The sequence below is a fragment of the Zonotrichia leucophrys genome, chromosome 4, assembly GCF_028769735.1.
Source record: "Zonotrichia leucophrys gambelii isolate GWCS_2022_RI chromosome 4, RI_Zleu_2.0, whole genome shotgun sequence".
NCBI classification, from domain to species: Eukaryota; Metazoa; Chordata; class Aves; order Passeriformes; family Passerellidae; genus Zonotrichia; species Zonotrichia leucophrys.
Window position 1 is genome coordinate 3,803,502 of NC_088173.1, and position 26,664 is coordinate 3,830,165.

The window sequence follows — 26,664 nt, forward strand, 5'->3', positions numbered from 1 at the left end:
GAGAACCTGCTCCCGACTCAGTGTTTCCTAGCACTAAGGATTCAAAATGTCATCTGAAGCACCTCTGTTTCACATTGGCCAATTCTTTAAATGTGTCAGTATAATACTCACACAATTATATAATGAACAAGTCCCACTCTGAAATCTGAGCCCTAAAGGCTACATATGTTATCCAAATATATAACCAAATGCTAAGCACATTGGGCTTCGTTCAACCACAAATTTAAGTAATTACGATTATTCCTAATGCTGCAACAGAAGCATCATGTTCAACTAATTATAGCTCAGAACACTTTTCTACTACATCTCCAGGAAAAGAAATACCATTTTTCAATGTCACCCAATTCTGATAGCCTTAAGCAAAAGACTTCAGCTAAATTTCTTACCTCTATTAGCACAATCTTTACTATTAAGCCATTTGTGTAAGTTAGTTTTTGACTGACTCTAATCTTCTGACTGACAGAGTTGTAGACATAATATGTTTCCTCAAGGGATTTTTCTACTTACAGAATCAGTCTGCAAACTTCTCACTGTGTGAATTATAGCCCATGATTTAATGTCAACCATTTCCACATCCTCAAAAACAAATGAGACCCTATTTCTAGAGGTGGCTCCCCGTGGCTCTTTGCCAACAAAAGTGCTTTTGACAGTGAATGACACTCTTCAGAAACCTTACTGATTTTTGTAGCTAAATTAGACCTTGCTTTGTCACCACTGCCTGAAAACAGTGAGAGGTGGGGACATGCCTGGGTGTTCCTGTTTACAGAAACAAACCCTAAGAAAGATACCTTCAACCCAGATAAAAGCTGGCAAGACTAGCTAATCATAAGGATATATTTGCATCAGGTAGTATGTGCCACATCAGACAGTCTTAATGAAAGAGGCAGAGGAAAGAGGCATGAACAGCACACACATCTCCCCTTCCCCTCCACCAGTAAATACCTGATCTGTTGTAAGAACACAGACAACACAAGCTCCTCAGTAAGGGCAAGCACAGAGAAGATTCACAGCAGGTCTGCAGAGAGGGCCTGCAGGGAGCAGAGCATCAGGGAAACTTGAGGTCAGGCTTACAACACAGCCTTGGCTGTGCCTAGCTCTAGGTCATCTCTTACTGCTTGGTGACACCACAGCACTGCAGGCAGGCACTGATCCTCAGTGCTTTCCCCTCCAGCACAACGGCTGGAAACAAACCTTTCCCCCAGGGCATCTCCACCAAGCTCCTGGCAGGGGGAGACACAGGTGAGATTGGCCCAGCTGGATACAGCATGGTGCTAATGCTGCCAGGCCTCTGGGTTCAATCCCTCTGTGGGCCATTCACCTCAAAACTGGACTCAATGAACCTTGTGACCCCTTTCAACTCAGAATATTCCTTGATTCTGTGAACAGCTAAACGCAGGATATGATTGTGGATAAGGCCTTGCCTTTAATTTGTCAGAGGCTTCAGCAATCAGGTAATAAAACACAGATCACTCAAGTACAAGTGATTCACAGTCCAACTTCACCAAGTTTAAGGATCAAAGAAGTTTCTTCCCTTTGAAAGAAGGCCACTGCCACAGACAAGACACAGTAGAACACAGAGCAGTGATGGCTAAAGAGCAGTAAATTACAGTTTGTATTAATACATGCTGCAAATCTAGGTAAAAAGGAGTAGAGGAAATGCAGCCTCTTCTACATTCCCCATACTGAAAAGAGCCTTATCCAGTAATGTAGGTGGGATGATGATTTACTTTTCCAATCACCCCTACATAAGGCCTCAGGGTGTGCAAAATGGCCTTTTCACAAAGTTGTATTTGATGAAATACAACTTGAATTCTTTTATGCTATAAAATGCTGTCAGATATAGCTGTAGTAATAACTTCAAAAAATATCAAAGTCTTCAACTGACCATGTTATACACAGAAGAGAAAGGTAAAATAGTTGATGAAAAATTAGATGAAAAAATGTTCTAACTCTTATAACAAACACAAAGAGTAGTTGCTCAGTGCCGGGCATTCTTTATGAATATTTCCTGGAATTTCTGGTGTCAGTGTCAGGTCAGTGCAGCTATAGGTGTGTTTCAATATTTAAATGTAGAAAAGGAAAAGCATATGAGCATCATAGAGAAAGGAAGAGAAATTTGAGGATTTTGCCAGATTGAAATGTTCAGTGTCTTGCACCCCTAACACTTACTCCAAATCTTAACTTCCATGTGGATATTCATAAATGCATTTACCACAGGTCTGGCAATGAAATTTAGAGGCCCCAGATAGATCCTTTCCTAGAAGACTCTCTAAGCAACAACAAAAACAAGAAAATAGCAAGAACTGATACTTTTAGTAGAACATCACATGGTCATAGGAGAGTGAATGCCATTCTGCACATATACACAGGGCATAGGGCATAGAAAGCAACATTCAGCCTTTTTTTTTTCCAGTATATTCAAGCTTATTTTTCAGTATTTGAGTAAAGAACCACTATTTTCCACGTTACTTGGGTATTATCATCACATCTACACATCCACACTAGCCAAAAGTCCTAATCATATAGAGAAGCTCAAATAATGTTCTATATAACTCCCTCTTATTATAGAAGGCCACATTTCTTAATACACATTTTCCAGGTCCTCTAGATATCTAGACAATGAAATCCTACACGTTGCAGACTAAAAGGAAAATGTTTCCATCTTCTTACGTAACATCATAAATAAGGGGGAACATTCAGCCAGGTCAAAAAGGGCACTAGCACAGGAGCAAAGAAAATTCCTCCTCCAGCACAAATTTCCATCTATAAATTTCTTACCAAAGGAAAGAGTACAATGAGTTTCCATAGAAAAAAACCTAAACACTGTCCAGCATCACAGCAGTGAACATGACAAAATCAAATTTAACTTTTAACAAGTTAAATGTTCTAGGAGAATGTAAGTCTTCAGACACAAGAGACTTAAAGCCATGATTGATGTGATGCAAATGTTATGTAATCCCAGTTCCCCATAATACCAGGGGTGTTTGCACAATCTCTTCTGAGGTACCTGGTGCTGACTACAGCACTGAACTGTGAGGTCCAGCCTCACAGTTTCTGAGTCTCTTTGCACTTAACAAGATAAAACTAAAAATATAATAAAAGTCAAATAATGCAGAGACATTCCTGGTGATCCATTGTAGAGACAGTTTTTTAAAGAAAGAGATTATCCCTTTTTTTTTTTTAACCAGGGTTGCAGAATAAATCTACTTGGTACTTTTTTCATACAATAATTGAATTGCCAACCATGGAAAACAGACAAACTCACTCACTCTGTTTTCCCCTGGAGTTTTCTGCAGCAGCCATTACTAATGCCTTTGTTAGGCAGAAGTTGGCTGGAACCACGAAAACAGGAGCTGACCTGCTGCTTCTCTGATCTGGGTGTCACAGAACAAGGATTTGTTGCAGTCATTGCTTTGCCACCTGCCTGAGGCATTCAACTGTATCTAGCACAATGATGCTGGAAAGCATTCAGGAGTAAATACACAATAACATTTGTATGTTTACAGCATCTGTGAAAGGTGTGGGTAGGGTGAATTCTCTGCTGTGTGTTTCCAGAGCAAGTCAAACCCATTAATTAAATTCGTGCTCTTGTCCTGCTTCAAAAGTAAAAGCAGAGATGATTTATGGGTGCTGACAGCTGCAGGAACCGGTTTTGCTCACTCCCTCTCATTAATTAATTTTGAAGCATCTGGATAGGTCAATTTCTCAGATTCTAAACACACAAAAGGCTGTGCACATCCTCAGTTTCTGCAAAGAAAGAAAAATACCTGTTCCATGCAGAGAGCTGTCTGTCATGGTTTCTCAGTGCTGGCTGAATAATGCCTACTGAAATTGTGTAACTCAATATCCCTGTGCCTGCCCAGGCAACTTGTAGGATAAAGCTGTAAGAGGTCCCAGTGACCAAAAACATTTCTTATCCAGTAATTATTTTACTTAACAACAAAAACTCTAAAATGAGAAAGTGGCACTTGTAGAACAGTGTAATCTACAGTAACAAAAATTTTTCTCTAACAACAGACCCAGGTAAATTGCCACAAACACTCCCTTCTAGAGGGAATATCAATGTCTGTATATTGCACATAATGATATATGCAAATATAAAAATAGAGCAATACACCAACAGGTTTATTTCTTTTTTCTAGGTTCTTTAAACAGGAGGCAGATTGCTAGCATTTGGGGCTGAAAGCTGGAGGTAAGCAATCAGAAGATATTTAACATACAAGCTAGGAACAGGAAATTGTTACAGAAGTGGAAAATTTTGGGTACTGAACTTTCACCCTCAGCTCCTGCAAGATTTTTACTAATAAAGAGCTATACAAACATAGACAGATTATATTGACATTGCATTACCTGCCCAGTAGAGCCATATGCTGCTTCTGCAGACATGGCCAAAAAGATCAAAGCTTCCCATTCATTAATGAGTTAAACCTGGGTGTTGCATGTTTCATATCATGCTGTAGACCTATATTGACAGAGTGAAGGGCTGGGCAGAGCTCTGGATCTGTCTTTCAATCAATTATTTTATGATTCTGTACAACACTTTGTAAAGCATAAAGCAAATTTATCTTGTTGTGATTCATAGCCCAGACAGCAGAAAGCCTGCCAGGAACAAGGATACTGCCATCTAAAGCAGCTCATGATCCCTAGTTACCAGGAAGAAATAAAAAGTGTCCAGCATGGTCTATAAAAGTGGTGGAGCAAACAGAACATAAAACTCTCTGCCAGTGACCCAAAGGGGCCTCACTAACAGATGACTGTGACTGAGAATCTCTATCTAGGCATGAATGGGCACATGGTACTGGGTTACAGAATCAATGGAGAGCACTATCTCGAGGTGCCTTAGCTAATAGAAAGATAGTAATTCTCCAGAAAACTCTTGTACAACTGGCAAGACCACAGAGCTCTTTCAAATAGCCTATTTTCAGCTGTGAATCAAGATCTCTCCTTTTGTCAGCTGGTTTTTACCACTCAGGAAACAACCTGTGCCTTCTGAGTTATTGATGAGGTGCTTCACAAATCAAGGAGATCTGTCAGATTTCAAATAATTGTTAAACAGTGTTCATTAAATGTTAGGTGGTGCATAGCATCTTACCTGCTTACATTCTTCATGTTGTTGGTGACAAGTTTGATATTTACAAGGAGCAATGTGATGACAGAATTCAAGAGCTGACATACTGATATATTTTAAAAAATTAAACTCAAGAAAGTTTGACAGAATAAATAACCTCAACGCGATTATAATTCATATGTACTTTTTGTAAAGAAAATTGAGTATTCACATCTCTTCCTCCTCAATTCCTTCAGGAAACCAAGACCCAAGACAACCCTAGTTACCTACATTTCCTTCTTCTCATCCCCATAGAATCTAAGAGAGAAGTGTGCAGTTTGATAGTTGGAAGATTATATTTTCATTCCAAGAATTCATGAAAACAATTCAGGATTTTCAAATTCTGCTTTGATTGCACAAAACTGCTCCTTTTCCTAAACTTAGAACAGAATCTTAAAGGCTTTGAATCCATTCCTAGCAAGGTTAATCAGTTTAACCATCAAAACGCAGTGAAACACATTAATACAAATCATATGTAAACAATCCTAGTGAAACACATGGGCACAATCACAAAGAATGCATGGAAATCAGAGGTTTGTTCCACTGAAAATTAAATTGCAATGAAGAATTGAACTCATCAAAAAGAACTCGCAAAAAAAGTTACTGAACAACAGACATTGTAGCAGAGAAAACATTTGAATGGTATGAAAAGCATAAGGGCCAAGGTTGTTAGAGAAAGGAAGGAAACTATGAGGGAAACGCAAACCTGAGGGCATTAGAATTAAATGGGAAATTAAAACCACTATTGATAGCTAAGCATTTGATGAAACTCTAGGGGACAGCATAGAATTCTAACACTTTTTATTGACAAAGGAAAACACCTAGTGTCTACAACCAAGTGATCTTCAGCTCAGCTTAGAAGATCAAGTTATGATTTCCAGAAAGAAAGAGTTAAGCCTTGTATTGTTTGAGTAAAGTTTGTTAGTTCTCTTTGATCCTCAGGGTGAGGGAGACCTTTCTTACCAAAAGCACTGATCAACTTCACACACTGAACAAAGAGAGAATCTGTGTGGTGCTTGAGAGCTTCAAGGCGGAGCTCCTAATGGAGCACGACCACGGGTGGATCAGAGTGACAAATGTCTGCTCAGAGAATGCAGCACCCCATACACCTTCCCAGTGGAGGACAAACACAACTTTTAAAACCAAAAGCCTAGAAAGAGATTCTAGTGCAGCACAAGAAGGTGCTCAAATAACTGTGTCAAAAAGGTTAATTTTGTTCAGCGTGAAACACACACAGGATCTGAAGCATATCTATGGTCTACGTCAAAGCAGGTTTAGATAATTTCATTTTCATTTTGGTCCTATGACTTTGAGATAGCCTGTTTTCAGCAACTAAATGAAATGGAAAACACCAATATGAGCTTCTGAGAGCCTAAAGATTTTGTTTAAACTCCAGGTTATTTTGGAATGTGAAAGCTACTTGCTGCTTGGATCCATGACAACCATGTAGACACTCTTCACTCTAACAATCTTCACCAGCATGGTAAGTCATACTCCAAAGACTGAGTCTCACTGGTGATAGTGTTATGCAATAAGCTGCAGTGACTAGGTGTAAAAGGCTTCATGCTTCTGGCTCAAAGAGAGTAATATAAAAACTATTAAACAACATAAGCAAGAAGCAAGCAGGATATGGCAGCATACCTTGATTTATGAACACTGTTTAACACACCAGGCAAGTATTAAGTTTCCCAGAATATCTCAGAAAGGATGTTGCTAAGCAAAGATGATGGTAAAAAGAGTACTTAATTAAGATGTCTGAATGCAATTTATAGGGCTAACAGCCATGCTCCAAACTATTACCAGCAAGCAGAAAAGGAAAAAGGTCCAAATACAATGAAAAAAAAAGATACTTCAAACTCAAGTTTAAGAGCAAATATAGGATGTTTTGTCTACTTTGGGGTCAAAAGCCAATTACACAGGCATCAGACAGAAGCTGACAATCAAACCAGTTATCATTGGGCATGATACAAGGAGTGTGCTGACAACTATCCAACAGCTGTGACTCCCAGCAGCTCTCCTTTTTGGTAGTTTCATTTTACATTTCTACAGAATTATAGGAATTTCCTAGAGGACTCAAAATAAACAAACAAAACCCAATAATAAATTAAAGGAAAACCCTGTAGCTGACCTACTACTTCAGAATTTGTTAAAAAGACAAAAGGAATTTACATACAGCAGTCAAGAATGCACTTGAAAGTTTAGTAAAACAAGTTACCTGCATCCTTTCATAACTAGACCGTGGATTTTGTTTTTCATTTCTTTTCACTGTATGTGTAAATGTTTAGGTCATGGCTTACACAAAACAAATAAGGACATCAGGACCGAATTATACTGCAAGACTGTTAGAGATCTGAACAAAAATTAAAAGAAGGAATCTTGCAACTAATAATGATATCTATATTTAAAAATAAAATAGAATGCAAAAAGGACATAAAATGACCGCAGTAAAAGGTTGCATAAAAACAGGAACACACCATGACTCATTCTTCATAAGCTTTATTATTCACTTCACATAAAGTACTGATCACACCTTTAGCAGATGCACAAAAACATTCAACCCTTTGCAAGAGTATAGTAAGATTGAACAGGGCTATAAATCTTCAAAGTGCAGCACAAACATTAGGCTCTGAGGAGGATATGAAATGGTGACATACAGGACAGGTTAAGTGACTTGCTCTAAGGGCAACAGAGCAGCGCAGTGAACCGAGGCTGAATGAATCCCAGGTTCTCCCTAGCAACGAGCCACATCAGATACCCAGGCCACTTAAATTTGCATTTAGGTTTCAATCATATTTCAGGCTTTTAATAGAAAGTCCTCTAAATGTCACCCGTGGGTCAGACACCATGAAATGTTGTCTTCCTGTATTTGCAGGCAAACAGCAACCATGAAACTACATATACAGCCAGGGGTACTTTCAAACCTGGAAGCTAGATACTGACATTTTATAAGAACTTGCCAGAGTTTACCCATAAATTATGAAAACTATAACTGCAAAGAATATGTATGCAATGAGAGTATAGCAAAGAGAGCAGCAGCAGCAATGAGCATGTTGCTTGTACTGTCCTTGTTGCCTTGTACTTTCCTCCTCAGCCCCATTGCCTATGGGTGCTGAATTCAGGAACAAATTACCCTTAGATCCTAGGAGTGCTCTGCTGAAAGGGATCTCAGGACAACATAAACTTCACCCTCTTACAAGAAAGCCCTTGCAGGTTTCAAGAATGGTGCAAGCATAACTCTGTGTGGATTTGTGGTTTGTAATGTAAGCTACACTGAGATTTTTCAAGTTATCACTCATGCAGAGAGATGCTGAGAATGAAAGAAAGCACATGGCCCTATTTCTAAAACGCACAGTAAAACGCATTGCCCATTCCACAGAAATGAACTTGACTTGGTGATTCATGGTCATTATAGGCTTGCATGCATGCACAAGTCCTCATGGGCTCACATTTCTCTCACTACAAGAAATACTGAAAATATTTGTATTTTTAAAGGAGGAAAAGCATCTGCATTGCAGTATTGTTATACTCTAAATCTACAATTTATCTTTTTAGAAATTCTTAATACAAAACACTTTGCTGAGCTTTCCATTTAGCTGGAGCATGTCTGAAAGAACAACAGCTTTACCAATATCTAGAATATTATTGCAATGCCAGAGACATCTAAGTTTCAAAGTTTGTGAAAATCTGAAGGGTGAAATTCTGACAAGCACACATGAAGTTTTAATGGATACTACAAATATCCTGGCACCCAGAAAGAAAAAGAAAAAAAGAAAACACATAGGAAAGAAAGTTCCATAATACTGCATATTTGAAAGTTTTCTAATTTTACTGCTGTTGTTGAAACACTTCACATGAGTCCTAATCCACTGTAGCAAAGCTTATGTTCACTTTAAGCAGGTTAGCATTCCAGTTCAGCTCAAGGGGATGAGCATACTACTCAAGTGATTTATTTGATCACTGTCTAAATTTAAAATTCACAATGGTACCAAGAGGAGGTTGTTCTATTTCCACATTGTTTGCATTAGACAGTTAATGCCTCAGAGGTTCCTTCTTACATATGTGTGCATGTGAAGAAACCACTTGCAAAGTGTTTTCTCTTGCAGAACCAAGACATTTAAAGCAATCTTTGAAGCAGTCAATGGAGTACAATTGGAAAGGTAGGATTATTTTTTTTTCTCCTTGTGTATGTTTAAAAATTACTGGCCATTCACTATTGTAACTTCAGCATTCCACAACATAAACCATCTCTCCCTACAGTACTCCACAGTATTCTCTAATGACAACACTCAGCTGCCACAAGCACTAGTGACAGGACAGAACTGTTTCTTTCCAACCCATAAGTTTTCTGATGTAGCAAATAAAAGCTTGCCAATTTCCCCTCTGAAGTCTAGAAAAAGACACTGTACAGAAGAAATACAGGAATAAAAAACTGAATCAATCTAAGACAGTAAACATAGGTGAAAAATGGCAAGAGAAAATGTGAAAATGCAGGCAAATTGTAGGGAAAGAACAAGAAGAATGGAAGGCGAACAGAGGAAAGAGAAGGATTTGGGAAAAGAGAACCAATTGGAAACCATAAGGATTAACTTGGTTTGAGAGGGAGAGCACACTGACTTCTAACAGTTTCCCTATAAAGAGCTGCAGGTTATGCCATCAAATGGTCAAACACAAAAGCACAACTTCCTGACAATGTTAAGAAATCTACTTGGTCAATGTGCTGGATTTGGGGGGGATTTTGTTTTGTTTGGGGGTTTTTTGGTGCTGGTTTCTTTTTTATGGGGGCAAGGGTGTAGTTTTTGCTGGGTTGGGTTGTTTTCCTTTTGTTTTCATAAAAGAGAATCATTGACTTATTCTAACTGCTTATGGCTTTATCCAATTTTCTTGGTATTAAGAGAGGCTGATGTTCTGAGCACAACAATACCACCACAATACTTGCCACTAGCAATATTTCATATGATATAAACAAATCAGAAGCATCTGAAATATTCAGGACAAGATGATTTTTGGGCACACTAAGCTGCAGCTGAATACCAGTGCTGAGATCACATATCCTGCCTGGCCTAAATCCTGCCCAAACACATATACACAACCCACTCCAATCCTGTATTTGAAGCAATCTCCATGGACATTCAAGTCTGTTTTCAGAATATTGCTCCCTGAAATAAAAATGTATGGCATACTTGAAGTATAAAGGCCTGCTAAACTCCAGCAGTGTCTCTTCATACCCTCTTACAAAGAATCAATGGGGAAAAACCAATCAAACAAAGAAGCACTGAGCCTTTTCATTGAACTGATGTGCGACCAACAGTTTTCAATAAGATAGAATGACAGGATTACAGGAGTTAACCTGCTTAGACTTTGTTGCTGATTTCCTAAGTTTTATTTTCTTATTTTAACTTAAAAGAATTTCACAGTATCCAAAACATATGAGATCTCCACCTCTTCTCTCCTTTTCCATTTTACACTGTTCACCAAGGTCACCTAAAGATTCAAAGTCTTTCAACAGCATATTTTAAAGGTTCTTTTATCTTTGGTCCCAAATTTCAGAAGAAGGTCAATAAATTATTTTTGCACGGAACTCACAGGCAAATACAAGAGGCAACAGCTTCCAGCAGATGGGCCAACAAAGAGCTTGATTTCAGAATGTACAGAGTGCTGCCATGCTGCTAATGAGTGGCACTGTCTGGCAATGTACGGGGCACAACCACACAATCACAGAATAAGCTGAGTAAGAAGGGCCCCACAAGAGTCATGGAGTCCAGCTCCTGACCCTGCACAGCACCATCCCCAAGGGTCACACTGTGTGCCTGAGAGCATTGTCCAAATGCTTCTGGAACTCTCAGACTTGGTGTTGTGACCTCTTCCCCAGGGCCCAAACTGCCTCTGGGTGAAGAACCTTGCCCTAATATCCAACCTAAACCTCCCCTGAAACAACTTCAGACCATTCCCTCTGGTCCTGTCACTGGTCACCACAGAGGAAAGATCAGTGCCTGCTCCTCCTCTTCCCCTCACGAGGAAGCTGTAGACTGCAATAAGATCTCCCCTCAGTCTCCTCCAGGCTGAACAAAACAAATGACCTCAGAATATACTTAGGAAGCATTCTGACTTGTCAATTTTTTCTCACAGACTAAATCCTACAGCAGTAATGCTGTAGCTTTCATGCTCACTGTCTGACACTGTCAGTTTTTCTAATGTCCCAAGTAGGATTTCTCATTGATAACAGCATCCATAAAACTGTATGGAATTATTCCAGGAGGCTAAAAAAAATAAGCCTTTATACATATATGTGCAGTTGAGAAACAGTCTGCGTCTAGAAAGTACTTCTCTATTTCAGCAGGCTTAAATCAACAGATTCTGTAAATGGAAAGTGACTTCCAGGCCAGAAGACAGCACCCACATCAAGTCCCAGTCAAAACCACAGAGGAGGCAGCGATCGCTTTACACAGTATTCAAAGAGTTAGAGAATTCCCTCATAAATTAGGATTCCCAGCTCAGTTTGACCCTCAGTCTCTAAGACACATTCACAGCTATCAGAATCGTGTCTTTGATGGCTCTCAAGCAGGCTGCTCAAGCCTGACATCAGGAAGAAAGCAAAGTATGAGCAAGGGAACTTTGTGAATCGTAGACCCATGACAGCACCATCTCAAGACCCAATTCTAGAGCTGGTTTTATGTTATATCTTTTTAAAAGACATTGGATACAACCAAGGATTTCCAGGTGAAAGTCTGGAACCCAAGAATCCACCCTCCAAAGTGAGCAGTTGTACAGAATCACATAGAGACACATTAACCTCTCAAGAGAAATGACATTTCAGACACAGTCCCTCTGTTCCATAAAAATTGGCTACAACTAATTTGAGGCTCCACTTGTGTTGCCAAATACAGACCCTCACTCAGGCCTAGCCTAACACAATTACTGACCCAAATATAGCTCCTCTGCTGATTGTTTCTCTCACATGCATATGACCATCTGCTTCCCATTTTTGCCTTGTCACACTTTCAGACCATGAATCCCTTGGGAAGGAACACATTTCTATGTTTGCCTCTATACAATATGGGACTAAACAGGCTCAAGGTTTTAGGCCCTACTATTAAACAAGCTGTTATATTTTATGGGATTGATAATTTTAAAAGACAGGAAACAAACTTCAGTAATTTAAACACTAGACTATGTAAGTTTGGAAAAACCAAACGTAGAAAACAAGCTTAGCTGAAGAGGAAATGAGTGGGTATATGCTACCAGCTATATTTGGTTTTCCTTTATGTAATCTGGCTAATGATTGTGAGAGCTGTACCCTTTTCCCCACTTCTCCTTTTACTCCTTAAATATAAAACAATTATTTTGCATGGTAAATAATGGGGGTAGGGAAATGTTCCGTGACCTAGTGCTGTGAATGATGAGGAACTAGTCAGAGAGAATGTATTTCCTTTTAAGTATCTTATAAATATTTTAAATCAATTACAAAGAGCTTAACAGGAAAAAAATTACATGCTCAGATCACCTCCAAATTGTAGCCCTTGTGTCCTCTAGGACATGCTGCCACAGAAAGGTCCATCTTCCATGTGAGCTGGCCTTACTCTCTCAACTGTTTATAAAACAGTCAACAGCTACCAGAGATAGAAGGTCAGTGAATGACATAATACAAGAATGTCTTTTTAAAAACAAAGCAACTAACTAACTAAAAACAGAACAAAAACAACAACAAAAATAGCACAAACCCCAAAACTGTCAAGGTAGAAATAAGAATCTACTATGAGAATAAAACATGGCACCTCATGTGCTGACTAACAGAGTCAGGAAGCCACCAGGAGTAAGTGGAAGATCTGGCTGACCTTACTGGTCTGAAAAGAAGGACATTTTGAGGAGGAGCCTAGCAGGATTTAACATAGCTGTGTATATTATTATCAGCTTACACAATGACCAACAGTTACAAATCAAAATAGAACACCCTTTGTAAAACTGATAGCATCTACTTTTCATTCCCTTCCCCTTCAGCAAACACACCCACAAACAACAAGTGCAGGTGTGCTCGAGCAGTACTGATAACACCCCAACTTCCCTGCCCTGAGACCTGCCCACTGCTGCCTCTTCTTGGTGCAAAACAGCTGCAAGGAAAAGCAAGAAAGTGAAGGGGCAGTGTGGAAGCAGAAAACCTGTCAGCATTTGATATAAACACAGCTAGATGCCTGTAGGTATGGGAAGAGAGCAGCTGTAAAGAAATGGAGCAGTTTCTAATGCTGCATTTGCATCAATGCAGGTGTGCTCCCCATTGCAGCTGAAGTATTCACACAGGCACAGAACAATTAGCAGGTACTGCCATTGCCAACTGGACTGGTACAGATTCGTGGCAGTACAACTACACATATGCAAGATAATTAACATGTATTTTTCTTATAAGCAGAGCAGACTAAATCTGACTTTTCTTTGCATTTTGAGAAAACAAATGTAGCCAGACACTTCCTCTGCTCTGACCATCCTGACTGCCAAAGTAGCTTCTCATCAGATCACAGCCAGACATCAGCCGGCAGGATGCTCTTCCCTGTGCTGAGCAATGTCACAGCCTGCACCCACAATCAGGGGGCATCACTGACCCCTGCACAGTAGTCACACACACCTCACAGCTAGGAGACTGTGCTCTAGCTTGGATGCTGTTATGAACAATTCAAAGATATAATACACAATTTATTCTATTAGAGTACTATTTCATGTACATGGCAATTAGAGGTGACTGCTACTGTGCTCCTGGATCTGCATATTTTTGTCAGCTATTACTATTGCAGATTTCCTGGATAAGCACTTAATGCTTGCATATCTTTTCAGATGACACAACACAAATAAAGGTTAAAATCATGGTGAGTAGGCCATACTTTGGTGATTAGTTATGCCATATGGATGGTTCATCTGGCAAATATGATTTGCTATTTGGGTATTTGATATTCATAGAACCACAGAAAGGCTTGGTTTGGAAGAGACTTTAAGGACTATGTAGTTCCAATCCCCCTGCCATGGGCAGGGTTGCCACCCGCCAGACCAGGCTGCTCAGGACTCCATCCAACCTGGCCTTGAACACTTTGAGGAATGGGGCATCCACAGCTTCTCTGGGCAACCTGTCCCAGTGCCTCACTACCCTCTGGGGAAAGAATTTCTTCCCAACAACTCATCTAAATTTCTCCTTTTTCAGTGTAAAGCCATTCTGCCTTGTCTCACCACTATCTACCTGTATTTAAAGTTGTTCTCCTTGACTTTTATAAGCCCTCTTTGAGTATTGGAAGGCCACAACAAGGTCTCCCCAGAGCCTTTTCTTTTCCAGGCTGAACAACTCCAGCTTTTGTAGCATGTCTTCAGAGGAGAGATCCTCCAACCTCTGAACTTGTAAATCACTTTCTTCTTAATCTCCCAAAAAGTATGTGATTCTGCTAGTTAGAAACAATTCTGCTTAAGTGTCACTTAGTTTGCTTTGCCTCTTGCTATGACTGCTCACATACCTTTGTCATTTAAGGATTCAGTTATTGTACTATGTATCACCTTGATGAAACAAAACCCTTTTGTGACATCAGACCCACTTCCTCAGTAATGAAAAAACTACTCTATGCCAGAATACAAAGCATCCAAATTTATGAGGCTGTAACTGTGAGACTTCTTTAATTTTCCAGATAACAAGCAACCCGTGCTTCTGATCAATGAGACCCTCCAGACTGTGCTAACTGGACTGATTAAAGCCACTTTTCTTCTTTGAAAAAACTACAAGTCTAAATCCGTTTCATGGCTTTACTATGAAGAAGCCTGAATTATACCACTAAATAACACACACAAAGCCAACATCATCTTTCATGTCTTGTATAGCACACAGAACACACCAAATTCTTCCCTCACTGAAATAAATAACCATTGTCTGTACACAGCATCTGTGGGTAGTATCACCCAGAAGTTTGAAGTCATGGAAATGCAAAATATCAGGCCACTTTGTACAATGAACAGTCCATGGGCTTAATTCAGCCTAGTCAGGGAGAAAGGGGAAAAAATCACTTTAAAAAATACATTATCACTCTTAACAACTGATGACAGTGTATGGGTTATTTGCATTCAAGCAATGATCATTTTTATCTATTAAAAACGGGATTCAATTTGAAAAGGAACAAGCATAGGGTGGCAATGGGAGCCAAACATCCCAAACTGACAGCCATAAGTCACCACTGAAGTTAGGCCATGGCTCAGAAAGTTTTATACAAGTTTTTGAGGAGTCTCCATGCGCCAGCTTCTCCTGTCCTCACTGGTAGCTGCACTAGAAATACATGCAAGCTGTTCAGTAGGCAAATAATATTCTCAGTGGAGAGTAAAAGTGGCTGACAGACCTGTGAAGCTCCTCAGCTCTGTAAAATAAAGAAAAATAGGACAATCAACAGTAACCTTGGCAATAACCTTGTGCTGGCTGGATAGCATGAGGCTCTTTCTGTCACACACTGACACTCCTTCTTCCCAAATATAGACCCTGCCTCCCTCAAAAGAGGAGAGCAAGCTGCACCAGAAAAAGCCCTTGCACAGTTTTCTTTCCTTGCAGAGCAGCACAGATAGGAAGGACTGCAGGGTGACTCAAAGTCAATCCACAGGCCATACTCTGCCAGCAGGATGGCACAGCCAGGTGTCTCTAGGGCTGGACTGCAAGATGGCTGAAGCGCAGGAACAACACCTCAGTGCTGCATTTTAAGAAAGGGCGAACAAAAAGACTGAAGTCAATTCAGCTAGCAAAACCAGACAGAATAAAATAGCCCTAAAATAAAATGAGGTGGGATCTGCTTCCTATAAGGGGCCATATTACAGTTCCTCAGTTTAGTTCATTTATTTTAAATTATATATGTCAATTGAGTTATTCCCTGAAGTACTTTTAAAATAAATTTCCAGATTAGGATTCAGTCCAGAAAAATGAAATTAGATTTTGGTCCAGCTCTAAGTATTGGTCTCAGTGAAGATTTGAGCACAGACTGTGCTCTCCACAGACCATGGTATAATAATAGAACAGTTTGGGTTGGAAGAGGTCACCTAGCTCATCACCTCTGCAATGAGCAGGGACATCTTCAAGTAGATCAGGTTGTTCAGATCATTCTGGGCCCAGGATAGTTTGGCTTCTCCTACTCCCCAAGCCTGCACCTGTTCTGAGCCCCTCTGGTCTCAAAACAGGTCAGGAAAAAGCCCTCAGGATTTGAAGGGGTTTCTGTATTTTATGTAAGACAGTTCTTACACATTATATTCATCCAACAGTAGTGATTAGCCTGCACAGTGTGTAGCTAAGTTATGCTCCTCATCTTTTTTCCTTTACATGGTTTTTCCTGTTATTTTCTCTCCCCCTCTAGCACAGGCTGGTAATTTTTTCTACTGTATGTTTACTAGTTTTCTAAATTTCTAAATATAGTTCCTCTCAACTCTACCACTCCTACAGTTTTTCTGTGCCTCTTTTGTATTGCCTGTCATCCAGATCAATTATTCCTCTGGCTCCACGCCTCAGTAACACAGAGGCTCACAGAATGGATTGGGTTCAAAGGGAGTTTAAAGGTCATCTCATCCACCTGCCCTGCAGTGAGCATGGACACTGTGCTTCCTTCCTCCTGCCTGGGCACATCTGAGCCTCTGTCAGACCCAGCACATGCTGAGAACAGTCTCTGAAATCTTCTGGGAGATGTGAATGCCTACTTAGCACAGAAGGCAAACTGTGAGAAGCTTGTCAAGTGCTAGAGCTCTCTAAGGCTATTCCCACCCCACATTCTCTATATTTCCTCTGCACGTGTTTCTATGCAAACACTTTTTCTTGCCACACTTGTTTTCTGTGCATATGACTCCTAGAATTTGGCATCTATGTTAGCAAAGAAATACCAACAAGGACAATTGTGTTTGCATCTCTAGTGAGGCAGACTTTATTTTGATGAACAAGGATTTCTGTCCGTGGCAAAGAGACTGGAACCTCAGGGCAGTATCCTCAGAATGGATAGGTTTTACTGAGGAGTGCAAAACACAACAAACTGATGGGGAAGACACTGGCAGGCTCAAGTCTGAAAGATGCCTCTACCAGAAAAAGTCATCAGAAGGAGGTGCCTCGGGTCCCTGGGAGATGCATGCATCACTCAGGCTCAGCCCAGATAATACCCATGTAGGAAAAATTTCCTTACTTGCTAAGGTCATCTAGAGTGGGAAAGGATGGAGGAGAGTTAAAGGCAAGCAATAGAAGCATCAGGGGCTGTGGGATGAAAACTCCAAACAAACTAAAACAAACAAACTGAATTAAAAATAATGATCCAAAATCAGAGTTTACCTGTTGAGATTTACTAGAGCAGCTATGTTAATATTGTCTCCCTCAGCTTTCTGCCTCTGCTCCTGGAGGTGTCTAAAAGGAATTTAAAAATAAAAATCAAGACAGAAGAAAAAATTCACCATGAACAAAAGTAAGACTGACCTTTTTCTGTTTCCATGTAAACTTCCAAAAAATATTGAGAAAGGTGCCAAACCATTTTTATGACTCAAAAATATTTCTTCTTCCCTTTTCATGACATTATCTCTTGTTTGCCTTTTATTTACTCATACCACAGCCACAGTTTAAATAGACAATATGAGTTATGTAATAACTTGGAGTCAGATATCTTGTGTTTCTCAAATCTAATAAAGAAAAGCAGACTTCTCTTAAAGCACACTGTGGCTTGAAACACAAGGCTGTGGGTTTGGAGTCAGACATTATTCTTGTTATCTTCACCAAGGTCTCACACTTGAAAGAGAGCTCCCACCTCATTCTCTTCGCTGGCACCACCATAAGTGTTTTTAACCACCTTCCCTTTTTCAGCAATTGTTTTACTGAAGGGATTTGTGTCCTGCTCTCCTCAAACTAAACTCCTCCTTCCATTGTTCAAATTTTTTACAACTTTTTTTTTTTTAAGAAGTTGCTCTTCTGTATCATATTGCTTTAAAGGATAAAGTCAGTCATTCATAACATCAGGTCTTCCTTGTCTCTCTGTGAACTCCTCTTTAATACACTGCAAGCACATTATATCTAGACTATCTTTTGACGTGGTCAGCTAAAGGTCTGCTGGGGTGGCTGGGGTAAACACACAAAACTGGGCTCTTCCATCTCTTTCACTGAAGAAAAGAATAATAACTTTAAATGAAACAAGCATTGATATTTAATATGCAAACCACAAGGCTATTCCACACTATCACACTGCAAGAATCTGATTATTTTGTAGAACCTGATAAAAGCTCATCCAGAGTGACACACTTCAGGAGATCCAGCAGCTACTAAAAGCTGAAAAATTCAAGTTCAAAATTTGAGAGAGTAAGAAAATTAATTCTAGGCCTCCTTCATTTCTTTTACCTCAACAGCTCCATCTTATTCCTGCAAATGCTCCAAGTGGTCCAGTCTTCCCCTTAAAAAACTTCTAAAAAATCCCTACTTAATATTTTTGCAGGGCTTTAATGCCAGGTGATCTATTAGTGTCCAGGATTAAGTAACTGCATAATAACTAATGACAGACATTTACAGGCCTTCAGAAATTTCATGGTCAGGACAGAATATCCAGGATTAACAGCAGTTTGATCTCATTCTGAGAACCTGAATGTTAAAGCCAAGGATTTTACTGCCACTTTAGACAGGCAGCCTTTTTCCAGAGGGAAAAAAACACCCAAAGTGTTCTACAACACAGCATCTCCCATCATGTCATGTTTTTCTGAAATTATCTCACCAATTTAGCAGCACGGCATATCTGACACAACAAACATTTGATAAGGATGCAATGTTTCTAAATTCAGTTAACATCCATCAGTTAACATCATCCATTGTAGAAGTTGCAAACGCTCTTTTGTTTCAAGCCTGTAGCAATTGCTTGACTCAAACTGCTCCAGACAGCAGCTTATTAGTATTATTTATCCATTAGCACAACTATGAACATCACACAGCACACAAGTCTTTAGAGCTCGGTATCTAAAACAAGATAAGTAGGATTAAAGCATGATTTTTCATGCTATAAAAGCAATTGGCTCCCCAGAATTATTTTCCAGCTTGACTTGAAAGATTATCATAAATGGAAGGAAAGGGCAAGGGGAAAAAAAAAAAGCCAGTGTTCAGACAGTGACATTGTAAAACTATATTCCTATTTCAGGGATGTGAAATAATTCATAAGATAATACAATGTACTGCTTTCCATATGTAATAGTTTATTCATGCCACAGGACAGATCCCATTGTAACTAATCAGTGGAAAAGCATAATGCAGTAGCTGCAGAGAAAATTCCAACAGCAGCTGTAACTAAAAAAATAAAAACCAAACAAAACAAACACACACCAAACAGGAAAGTGCTTTCTGTGAAAACTTCAATAGTAATTTCAATTTATAATTGCCTTCTATGATGATCACAAACATCTTTACAACAAAATAAAGGCCAGTAATTAGGACTTGCCAATGCTTAAAACCTATAAGCAGTATTTTTTGCTTTAAAAACAAAAAAAATTGTGAATAAAATCCCTGAGTAGGAAATCTGTCTGATAAAACTCTAAGCAGAAGCACCCTGACTTGAAGTGCCCACTCTCAGCTAGAAGCAATATCTGTTGTTGGAACTGGTCTACGTACAAATCAGAACTGGGCTCACCAAACCTATAAACTTGAAAGCCAAGCCAAAGGCTGTGCGGGCATTTCAGAGGGCAATCCTCTTCAGACAAAACACCCTGTATCAGAATTCCTGCTGTGATGCTGCTGAGGTATGTGGGGTGAGAATGCACAGTACATGGTCTGCAGAGATGGGGAAGGGAGCCTGCCATGCAGGGAGAGAAGAGGCTGGCTTGAAAGCCATTCCAACAAGCACTCAGCTACATCAAGTGGCTACTCCTGATAGAAATTTTTGTTTCAGAACAGTTGATGCGTACACAAAGGCAAAAAGCACAGGTATGAGCAGCTATACCCTAGGATAAACCCTGCTGCTCCATGACTGTAGGCCATCAGAGGCTCTAAGAATGAGACGTCTGACATCAGGTATTTAGTTCAGTGCTAACAGCAGAAGTACTCAGATTTTAGAGGGGAACTGTTTGGATTTACATTTCTGCTAGCATAATTGCCAGTTCAAGCCATGCCTGAGAAGAATAAATCAATACTACTTTCCTTGGATGTTTTGTAAATAAATTACTCCAGAAAATACCCTGACCTTGCTTCATCAATTTCTGTTCTATGGGAAGTGAGCCACTGTCCTTAGGCATTGGCAAAAGTATGTGAGCTTGTAGAGAATCTCAAGAGAACAAGAAAGAGCCTGAATAACAATGGACAAAACATATTAAACAACCTGCCCTGACTTATTAACTTTAAACAAGATAGCCACCACCCATAAAGAATATTGGGTGTTTTAGGGGTTTTGGATGTTCAGATCTGGGACATCAGTTTAGGTTCAGAACAGCAATGTTCTCAAGGGTCCATTTCTTCTTATAATAGAAGACTTTGGCATAAGAACCATATAATAGATGGTTCTTAGCATCTCACTGGGTCAAGCAATAGTGTAGCAAAACACAGTCTGCTAGTTCTAGTGAAATTCTGGAATTTTACTGTAGTAAAATGGAGGTGCAACCTACTGCTTATAACAAAATGCCCATTCCAGGAATTTGTCTGTGCCTCACTAAGGGAAAGTTCCACAAAAACGTCACCTCAGTGCTCAGTGGATGTCACAGAGTCAAGTGAACGGAAACAAGAAGATATTAGGAAAGAATAAATTTGCTTCTTTCAGGTTTCAAACACCTTGAGAATTCTGCATTTGTAGTTCCCACACTTAATTTTAATAGGATGTTAAAATGCAAAAAGACTCAGAACACCACAAGGACAGTTCATAGGCACAAAACAACGTCAGTATGAGTAATATTTAAATAGATGAGCACTGAAGGAACAGTACAGGACCTCTCCTATGGTGACAATTGGACACGATGGTTACTACTTCTTCTAATACAAGAACTACAAGGCAACAAATACTACTAGCAAAAAACTTCTAATATAAGAACTACAAGGCTCCAAGTACTACTAGTAAAGAACAGGTTCAAATCAAACAAAAGCAGGTGATTCCTCACACAGGCAAGGCTGGTCTGTGAAACTGCTGAGTAAAGGATGTGGTAGATGCTAGCAGTTTACTGTTTCAAAAAACAGCTGGGCAAATTCATGGTAGAGAACTTGACCAACAGGTGTCAAGTGGAAATAAAATGGAAAAAAAAGCCCAACCAAACAACAAACCAACAACTCACATCCCATACACTGACTTGCAATTCTCCCAGTCATAAAATTGCTTAGGAAACTCTCAGAGTACATCACTAAGAATTGTTGAATTCCTCCCCAGATTTTTCCCCAGTTAAAGACCATTGCCAATGCACAACAACAACCTACAAAGACCTTGAACAGTGCTCCATCCATTCTTGTGTAGACATCTTTGTTTTTAGCTAACAAACCCTTCTAAACATGAGCATCATTTTCAATGCAATTGCTCATATTTTAATTTCATAATGCTTCACTCACTCTGTCTCTCCCTTGCCCTCCCTTTCTCTCTTTTCAGGTTAAGGAAAATCCAGATGGGGTGCAGGTGCTGCAAAATGATACAAAGGTACAATAAAACAAGAGTGTCTTAGACTGAATAAAAGAAAAGCATTAAGCCGTGTGTCTGTGCTCCCCACACCTGTTGCTTTAATTAACCACTGTAAAAGGTTAGAGTTTTCTCAAAGTTTACAGCATCTTTAGGTATAGGCATGTAGATTTCCTATGAAAGTCCTTTAATTTACTGTAATTAAGGTCCACTTCTATAATTCCTATCCCACAAAAGGAATTGTGTTGCACTGAAAACTCTTATTTAGTAAAGTTTTTTGTAATTTAGGTACCATGGGCTTCCCCCAATTCAGGAGGAGCAAGGAGCACACATTAAATCAGATCCTCCCTTCTCCCAAGCAATGGAAATGAACAGCAGTTCCTTGCTTCCATCATAGCTGTTAAATGTTGTTAGCTGGGGAAGAATTCCCATATTAAGTCTCCCTAGAGAGGAGGACTAGCTAGTTTTACAAAGAGCACATTTCAGCCCCACTGGAGGGTCACTGCTGCCCCTTGGCCACTTCTGTAGAAGAGGTAAGGAATGGGGAGAAAACAGTACTATGAGAGAAAAGGAAAGATAAAGAAAAGAGAGAGGCCCTGGGAGAGGCTAGTCAAGGAAAATATAGAGCAAGAGGATGAAAATTAATCAGGAGGGGGGACAAAAAAGGACAAAAGACTTGAAAGAAGAACACCAGGAAAAAATTGAAGATATTTTAGCAACTGTATGAGGACATATTCATTTAAAATCCAGGTTATGACTACTCATTGGCTAATCAGCTCCCCAGAGAAAATAAAAAATAAGGCTGGAAACAAGCAATGAGTAGCACACAGTTCTCCAACAGCCTCCTTGTGCTCCTGGTGAATCTCAGTACAGGGGTTAGTTATGATCAGTCCCAGGAGACAGCAGCAAACAGCACATTCAGCATTTCCATTTGGTTTAACTCATTCTCAGGACCCAAGGTAAAGTTCAATGACACTCCTTCCTCAGGACTTTCAGCCCAAAAAGGAAGTTTAATCTTTTTTACTAATTATATTGATTAACATCGTAAGTAATATTTCTTTAAAAATTTTTCTTACTCCAGCTATATCTTTGATCCAGAAGAGGTACAATCATCTGGATGCATTCATGAAGCCAACAGCTATAAATACAATGAACAAGGCAGCAATAAATCAAAATTCAAAAAGAACAGTGAAAATGAAGAACCCATAAATGAACTCCAGCAGGATGAGATAAACAAAACAGAAAATAAAAATCCAGTAAACAGCACAACAGAAACTCTCGGGAATCACAGAGGCGATGATTCTCAGGAGGATGGCCTTGTGAAGTGTGCTGCAAAGCTTGATGTTGCAGTCAATGGTGGCAACTCCTGTGCTCAGCACTCCATGCTCAACCCCAACACAAGCCCAGTGAAAGAATCCAGTGAAAAGGGAACCTCCAGCCAGTCAGAGGCTTCTCCAGCCAGCAACAGAGACTTTCACACCGAGTCAAATAGGTCTGGACAAGAGCTTGACCTAGAGACAGGCAGTCAGAGTAAGGCAGCCAGCAATGTGCCTAACAGTATTCCAGACTCCCAGTCTGCAGGAGACAGCATCTTTCTCAAAGGAAACTCAACACTGGAAACAGAAAACAATACCATAAAACTGCCAGATATTGATTATCCTCAAAATGGGAATCAAACTGGGAACTGTGTTGAAAAAGACAGCTTTTCAGTCAATTGCACACATTCAGACCAAAACACTGGTACTTCAGCAATACGGGACCAGGACCTTCATGCAGTCCCACCCTGGCCTGTGAAAGAGAGCAGTATTGAACCTTTTAGAACAGACTCTGCAAGTGTGAGTGAGAGCCTTACTGGTGGCATCACTGCAGTGGCTGTAACCAAAGTCCCACAGGCACCCACACACACCAACCATAAAGATATCAATGGAGGAATTGAGGAGGAAGATGCAGAAGTTGCAGCAGCTCTGGCTGCTCTGGAAGCTGCAACAGCAGGAGAAGATGTGGAAGATGATGATGAGTACTAGATGGTTTCTTTCTAACACACTGGGTAAGATCCAGATGTTATTTCTGGATCAATATGAACAGATATACAGCACACATGGAGAGCTGTTATGAACAGCTAATATAAAAGGAGGTGGGACTAAACCTGGGTCCCTTCAGCTGTTTTATACAGCCTTTTAATTTCTACTGCCTGAGGTACAGAAGAGCTCCCTTGAGCTCTTGGTAATGGTAATACTCTTCTCTATGGGCCAAAACAGGAGGGCAAACATCATTTCTTCCACACAGAACATTCAGTTGTACACCCACCTCATCTGCACTCATGCAAGTGTTTCCCTTCTTTCCTCGTGAGGGTCTGTGCACAATGCATGTTCCAGGTAAACTCCCATTATTTAAAATAGCATTATTGAAGCCATGGAGTTAGAAACCACATATTTTCATCATTAGCAGAAAAAAACTACATAAATGAGCCAAAGTTCTATGATCTACTGAAACAGGGAAGGCAGCTTGGACTGAACTTTACTGTGGCTATGGTTCCATTATGGATTAAACCTAAATCTGTGCACGTGCACCTGGCACTGGAATGACAACATCATTTTCCACACACACCTCTCCCTTGACTGCGTTTGATACCCCAAGTGTTGCTGCTTCAGTTTCTTAAAACTGCAGAAGCCCAGCCAAATCCAAGAGAGTGGGTAATTTCTGTTGGTTTAATGTGCTAAAGTAGCTCATGTAAGAACTTCACACACACTATCAGAGAGGCCAGAAAGATCAAAACTCATTCCCTCCCAGTCTGGATAGATTAAAACTATTGTAAAACAACAGCCTGAAACCTCTCAACTCCACTAAATTTCCCAGGTGCATGTCACCTGTCTTAACAACACAGTTTTCAAATGGATTGTGCCTCAAACATACCCTCAAGATGTGCTTTGTTTATATGAAAACGGAAGGAGCCAGTGTGGACTCCTCCTTAAATCTGCTGTAGCCCCTAAGTTTACATCAGGAAAGGGACCAAGCTTCCAGACTGGATTAAGCATAAGATCTGAAAACAGTTGCATTCTTGGAGGGCTGCATTTCTAATGGGAGGAAAAAAAAAGGAGGTAGAGACCAATTTGGTGCTGCCAATTCAGGAAAAGTATGGTTGAAATACAAAGTGCTCAACATTTTATACTAAAATTTTGTGGTTTCCAAGTTTTTTGTCATAAACTCCTAATAAATTTTTTAACCATATGCAAAATAATCTGGTGGGTTTTGTACTTCCTGCATTTTCTGAATATAAGTTACATTTAAGAAGTTCAACAAGCTATAGCCCTCTTTAGATACATGAAAAGCACCAACAACGTATTTGCCTACAGTATATGCTGATTTTGATTTCTCAAAACATTAATGAGTAGGATGGGTACCCAGGAGCACTTATGGTACCCAGGAGTACCTAGGAACAATTAAAACAACCTCAAGTCTCAGCTGCTAGAGAACTATATCCAGCCACAGGCAAGAGTCACAACATTCTATCTGTAAAATAAAAAGCTTTATATGGTTTTAAATATTGTAGCACTGTTGACTTCTCTAACACTTTCCTATTTTAATAGGCCCTTCTAAGCCTTCTCCTAAGTGCATACAAGTTTTACAGATCCATTTGTCTTTCTAAGAAAACGACAATTCTGAGAGTCGGTGGAAGTGCCGGCACATTGCCAATACCGAGTTATGCTCAGTGTCACCAGTCCCGCTGTCCCTGCCCGCCAGCCCAGGGCTCCCCCTGCCCTGCCTGGGGCCCAGGAGCCCATTCACCCCCCAGCCAGCCCAGCTCCCTGTGCTGGGGCTCTCCTGGTGCTGTTGGTTGCCCCACGCCCTGGCTGGGGCAGCAGGACAGACTCTGGTGTGGGATCCAGCCTTGCTATCCCCAGGGAACCCCTACTGCTCCCCACATCCCAGCCCCGGGAGCCAGCAGCCCCTTGCTGCACCGTGACACAAACCATGAAAAACAATTCAAGTAAAAAAGATGTTAAAGAAAGAAATGCCACAAACACCCCAGAAAATTGACCTGATTTTTTTCAATATCCACTCATTTCAATTTTTCTGAGCTCCAGCTCAAACTTCAAGTGCAAATCACAGCAAGTCTCACCTTTCTCCCCAAGCATTAAAACAAATTAGAGGAGAGCCCAGATGCAGCCCAGACAACCCAAACCAATCAACTCTTCCAAGGGTGCCTGCAGCCACGGGCCACCCTCTGCATGAGAGCAGCTGAGCCACAGACAGTGCATGTCTTGCAGCCCAAGTTCTCATTGTCACAAATACAAGAGGCAAAACCCAGCATAAAGCACATCTATTCACTGCATTGGAAATAACTGGTCAGGGTTCTCTCACAGAATTAAAAAAAAAAAGAAAAAAAAAGGCATCAAATCTACAGCATATGGAAAGCTTCCATAAAATAAACCTGTGAGGTAACACCAACATTCAGCCTTCTTTTATCTGCTAAGTTAAAAATCCCAGTGCAGTTTTTAAATTTTAAAAAAAAAAAGTGTATGCATTCTATATTTACACATGTGTTTATTGACTTTCAACCCTACCACGACACCAGTGAATGTTAGGAATTCTTAGCTTTTTTCAGATTACAGTAAAATTTTCACAATAAATGTGAAAGAATCACTTATGTAAGAAATTTTAAACACCACACACAATTTCCTCCACAAAAATTGGATTTTAAATAATTATGTGAGAATCAGATCTTACTCAGTCCATCAGATGTTGATTCAAATAAACACAACCACTGCCAGCTTGAAGAATCTATTTAGCTCAGGCAATTGTGAGAGAAAAAATCAGTAATTTGATAAAGCAGAAAATCACAGAGAAAAAAATGCTACTGGAAGCAAGAGTAAATTATTGTAAGACTCCTGTCAAAAATTACATATTTTTTTAAGACACCCAGATACTGTAACTTCAGCTACAAATCAATTGCGTTTCCTACATTCAGAGGGGTCACTT

General features: G+C 40.0%; 1 protein-coding gene across 1 annotated transcript; it reads left to right on the forward strand.

The window, feature by feature from the left end:
• Positions 1–1,886: 1,886 nt before the first annotated feature.
• On the forward strand, positions 1,887–24,905 carry C4H4orf19 (chromosome 4 C4orf19 homolog). The gene is made up of 5 exons (XM_064712472.1): positions 1,887–1,908; positions 4,156–4,192; positions 9,211–9,264; positions 21,658–21,705; positions 22,766–24,905. The coding sequence occupies exons 1-5, from the start codon at positions 1,887–1,889 to the stop codon at positions 23,706–23,708; spliced, it is 1,104 nt and encodes a 367-aa protein (XP_064568542.1). The 3' UTR covers positions 23,709–24,905.
• The last annotated feature ends 1,759 nt before the right edge of the window (positions 24,906–26,664 follow it).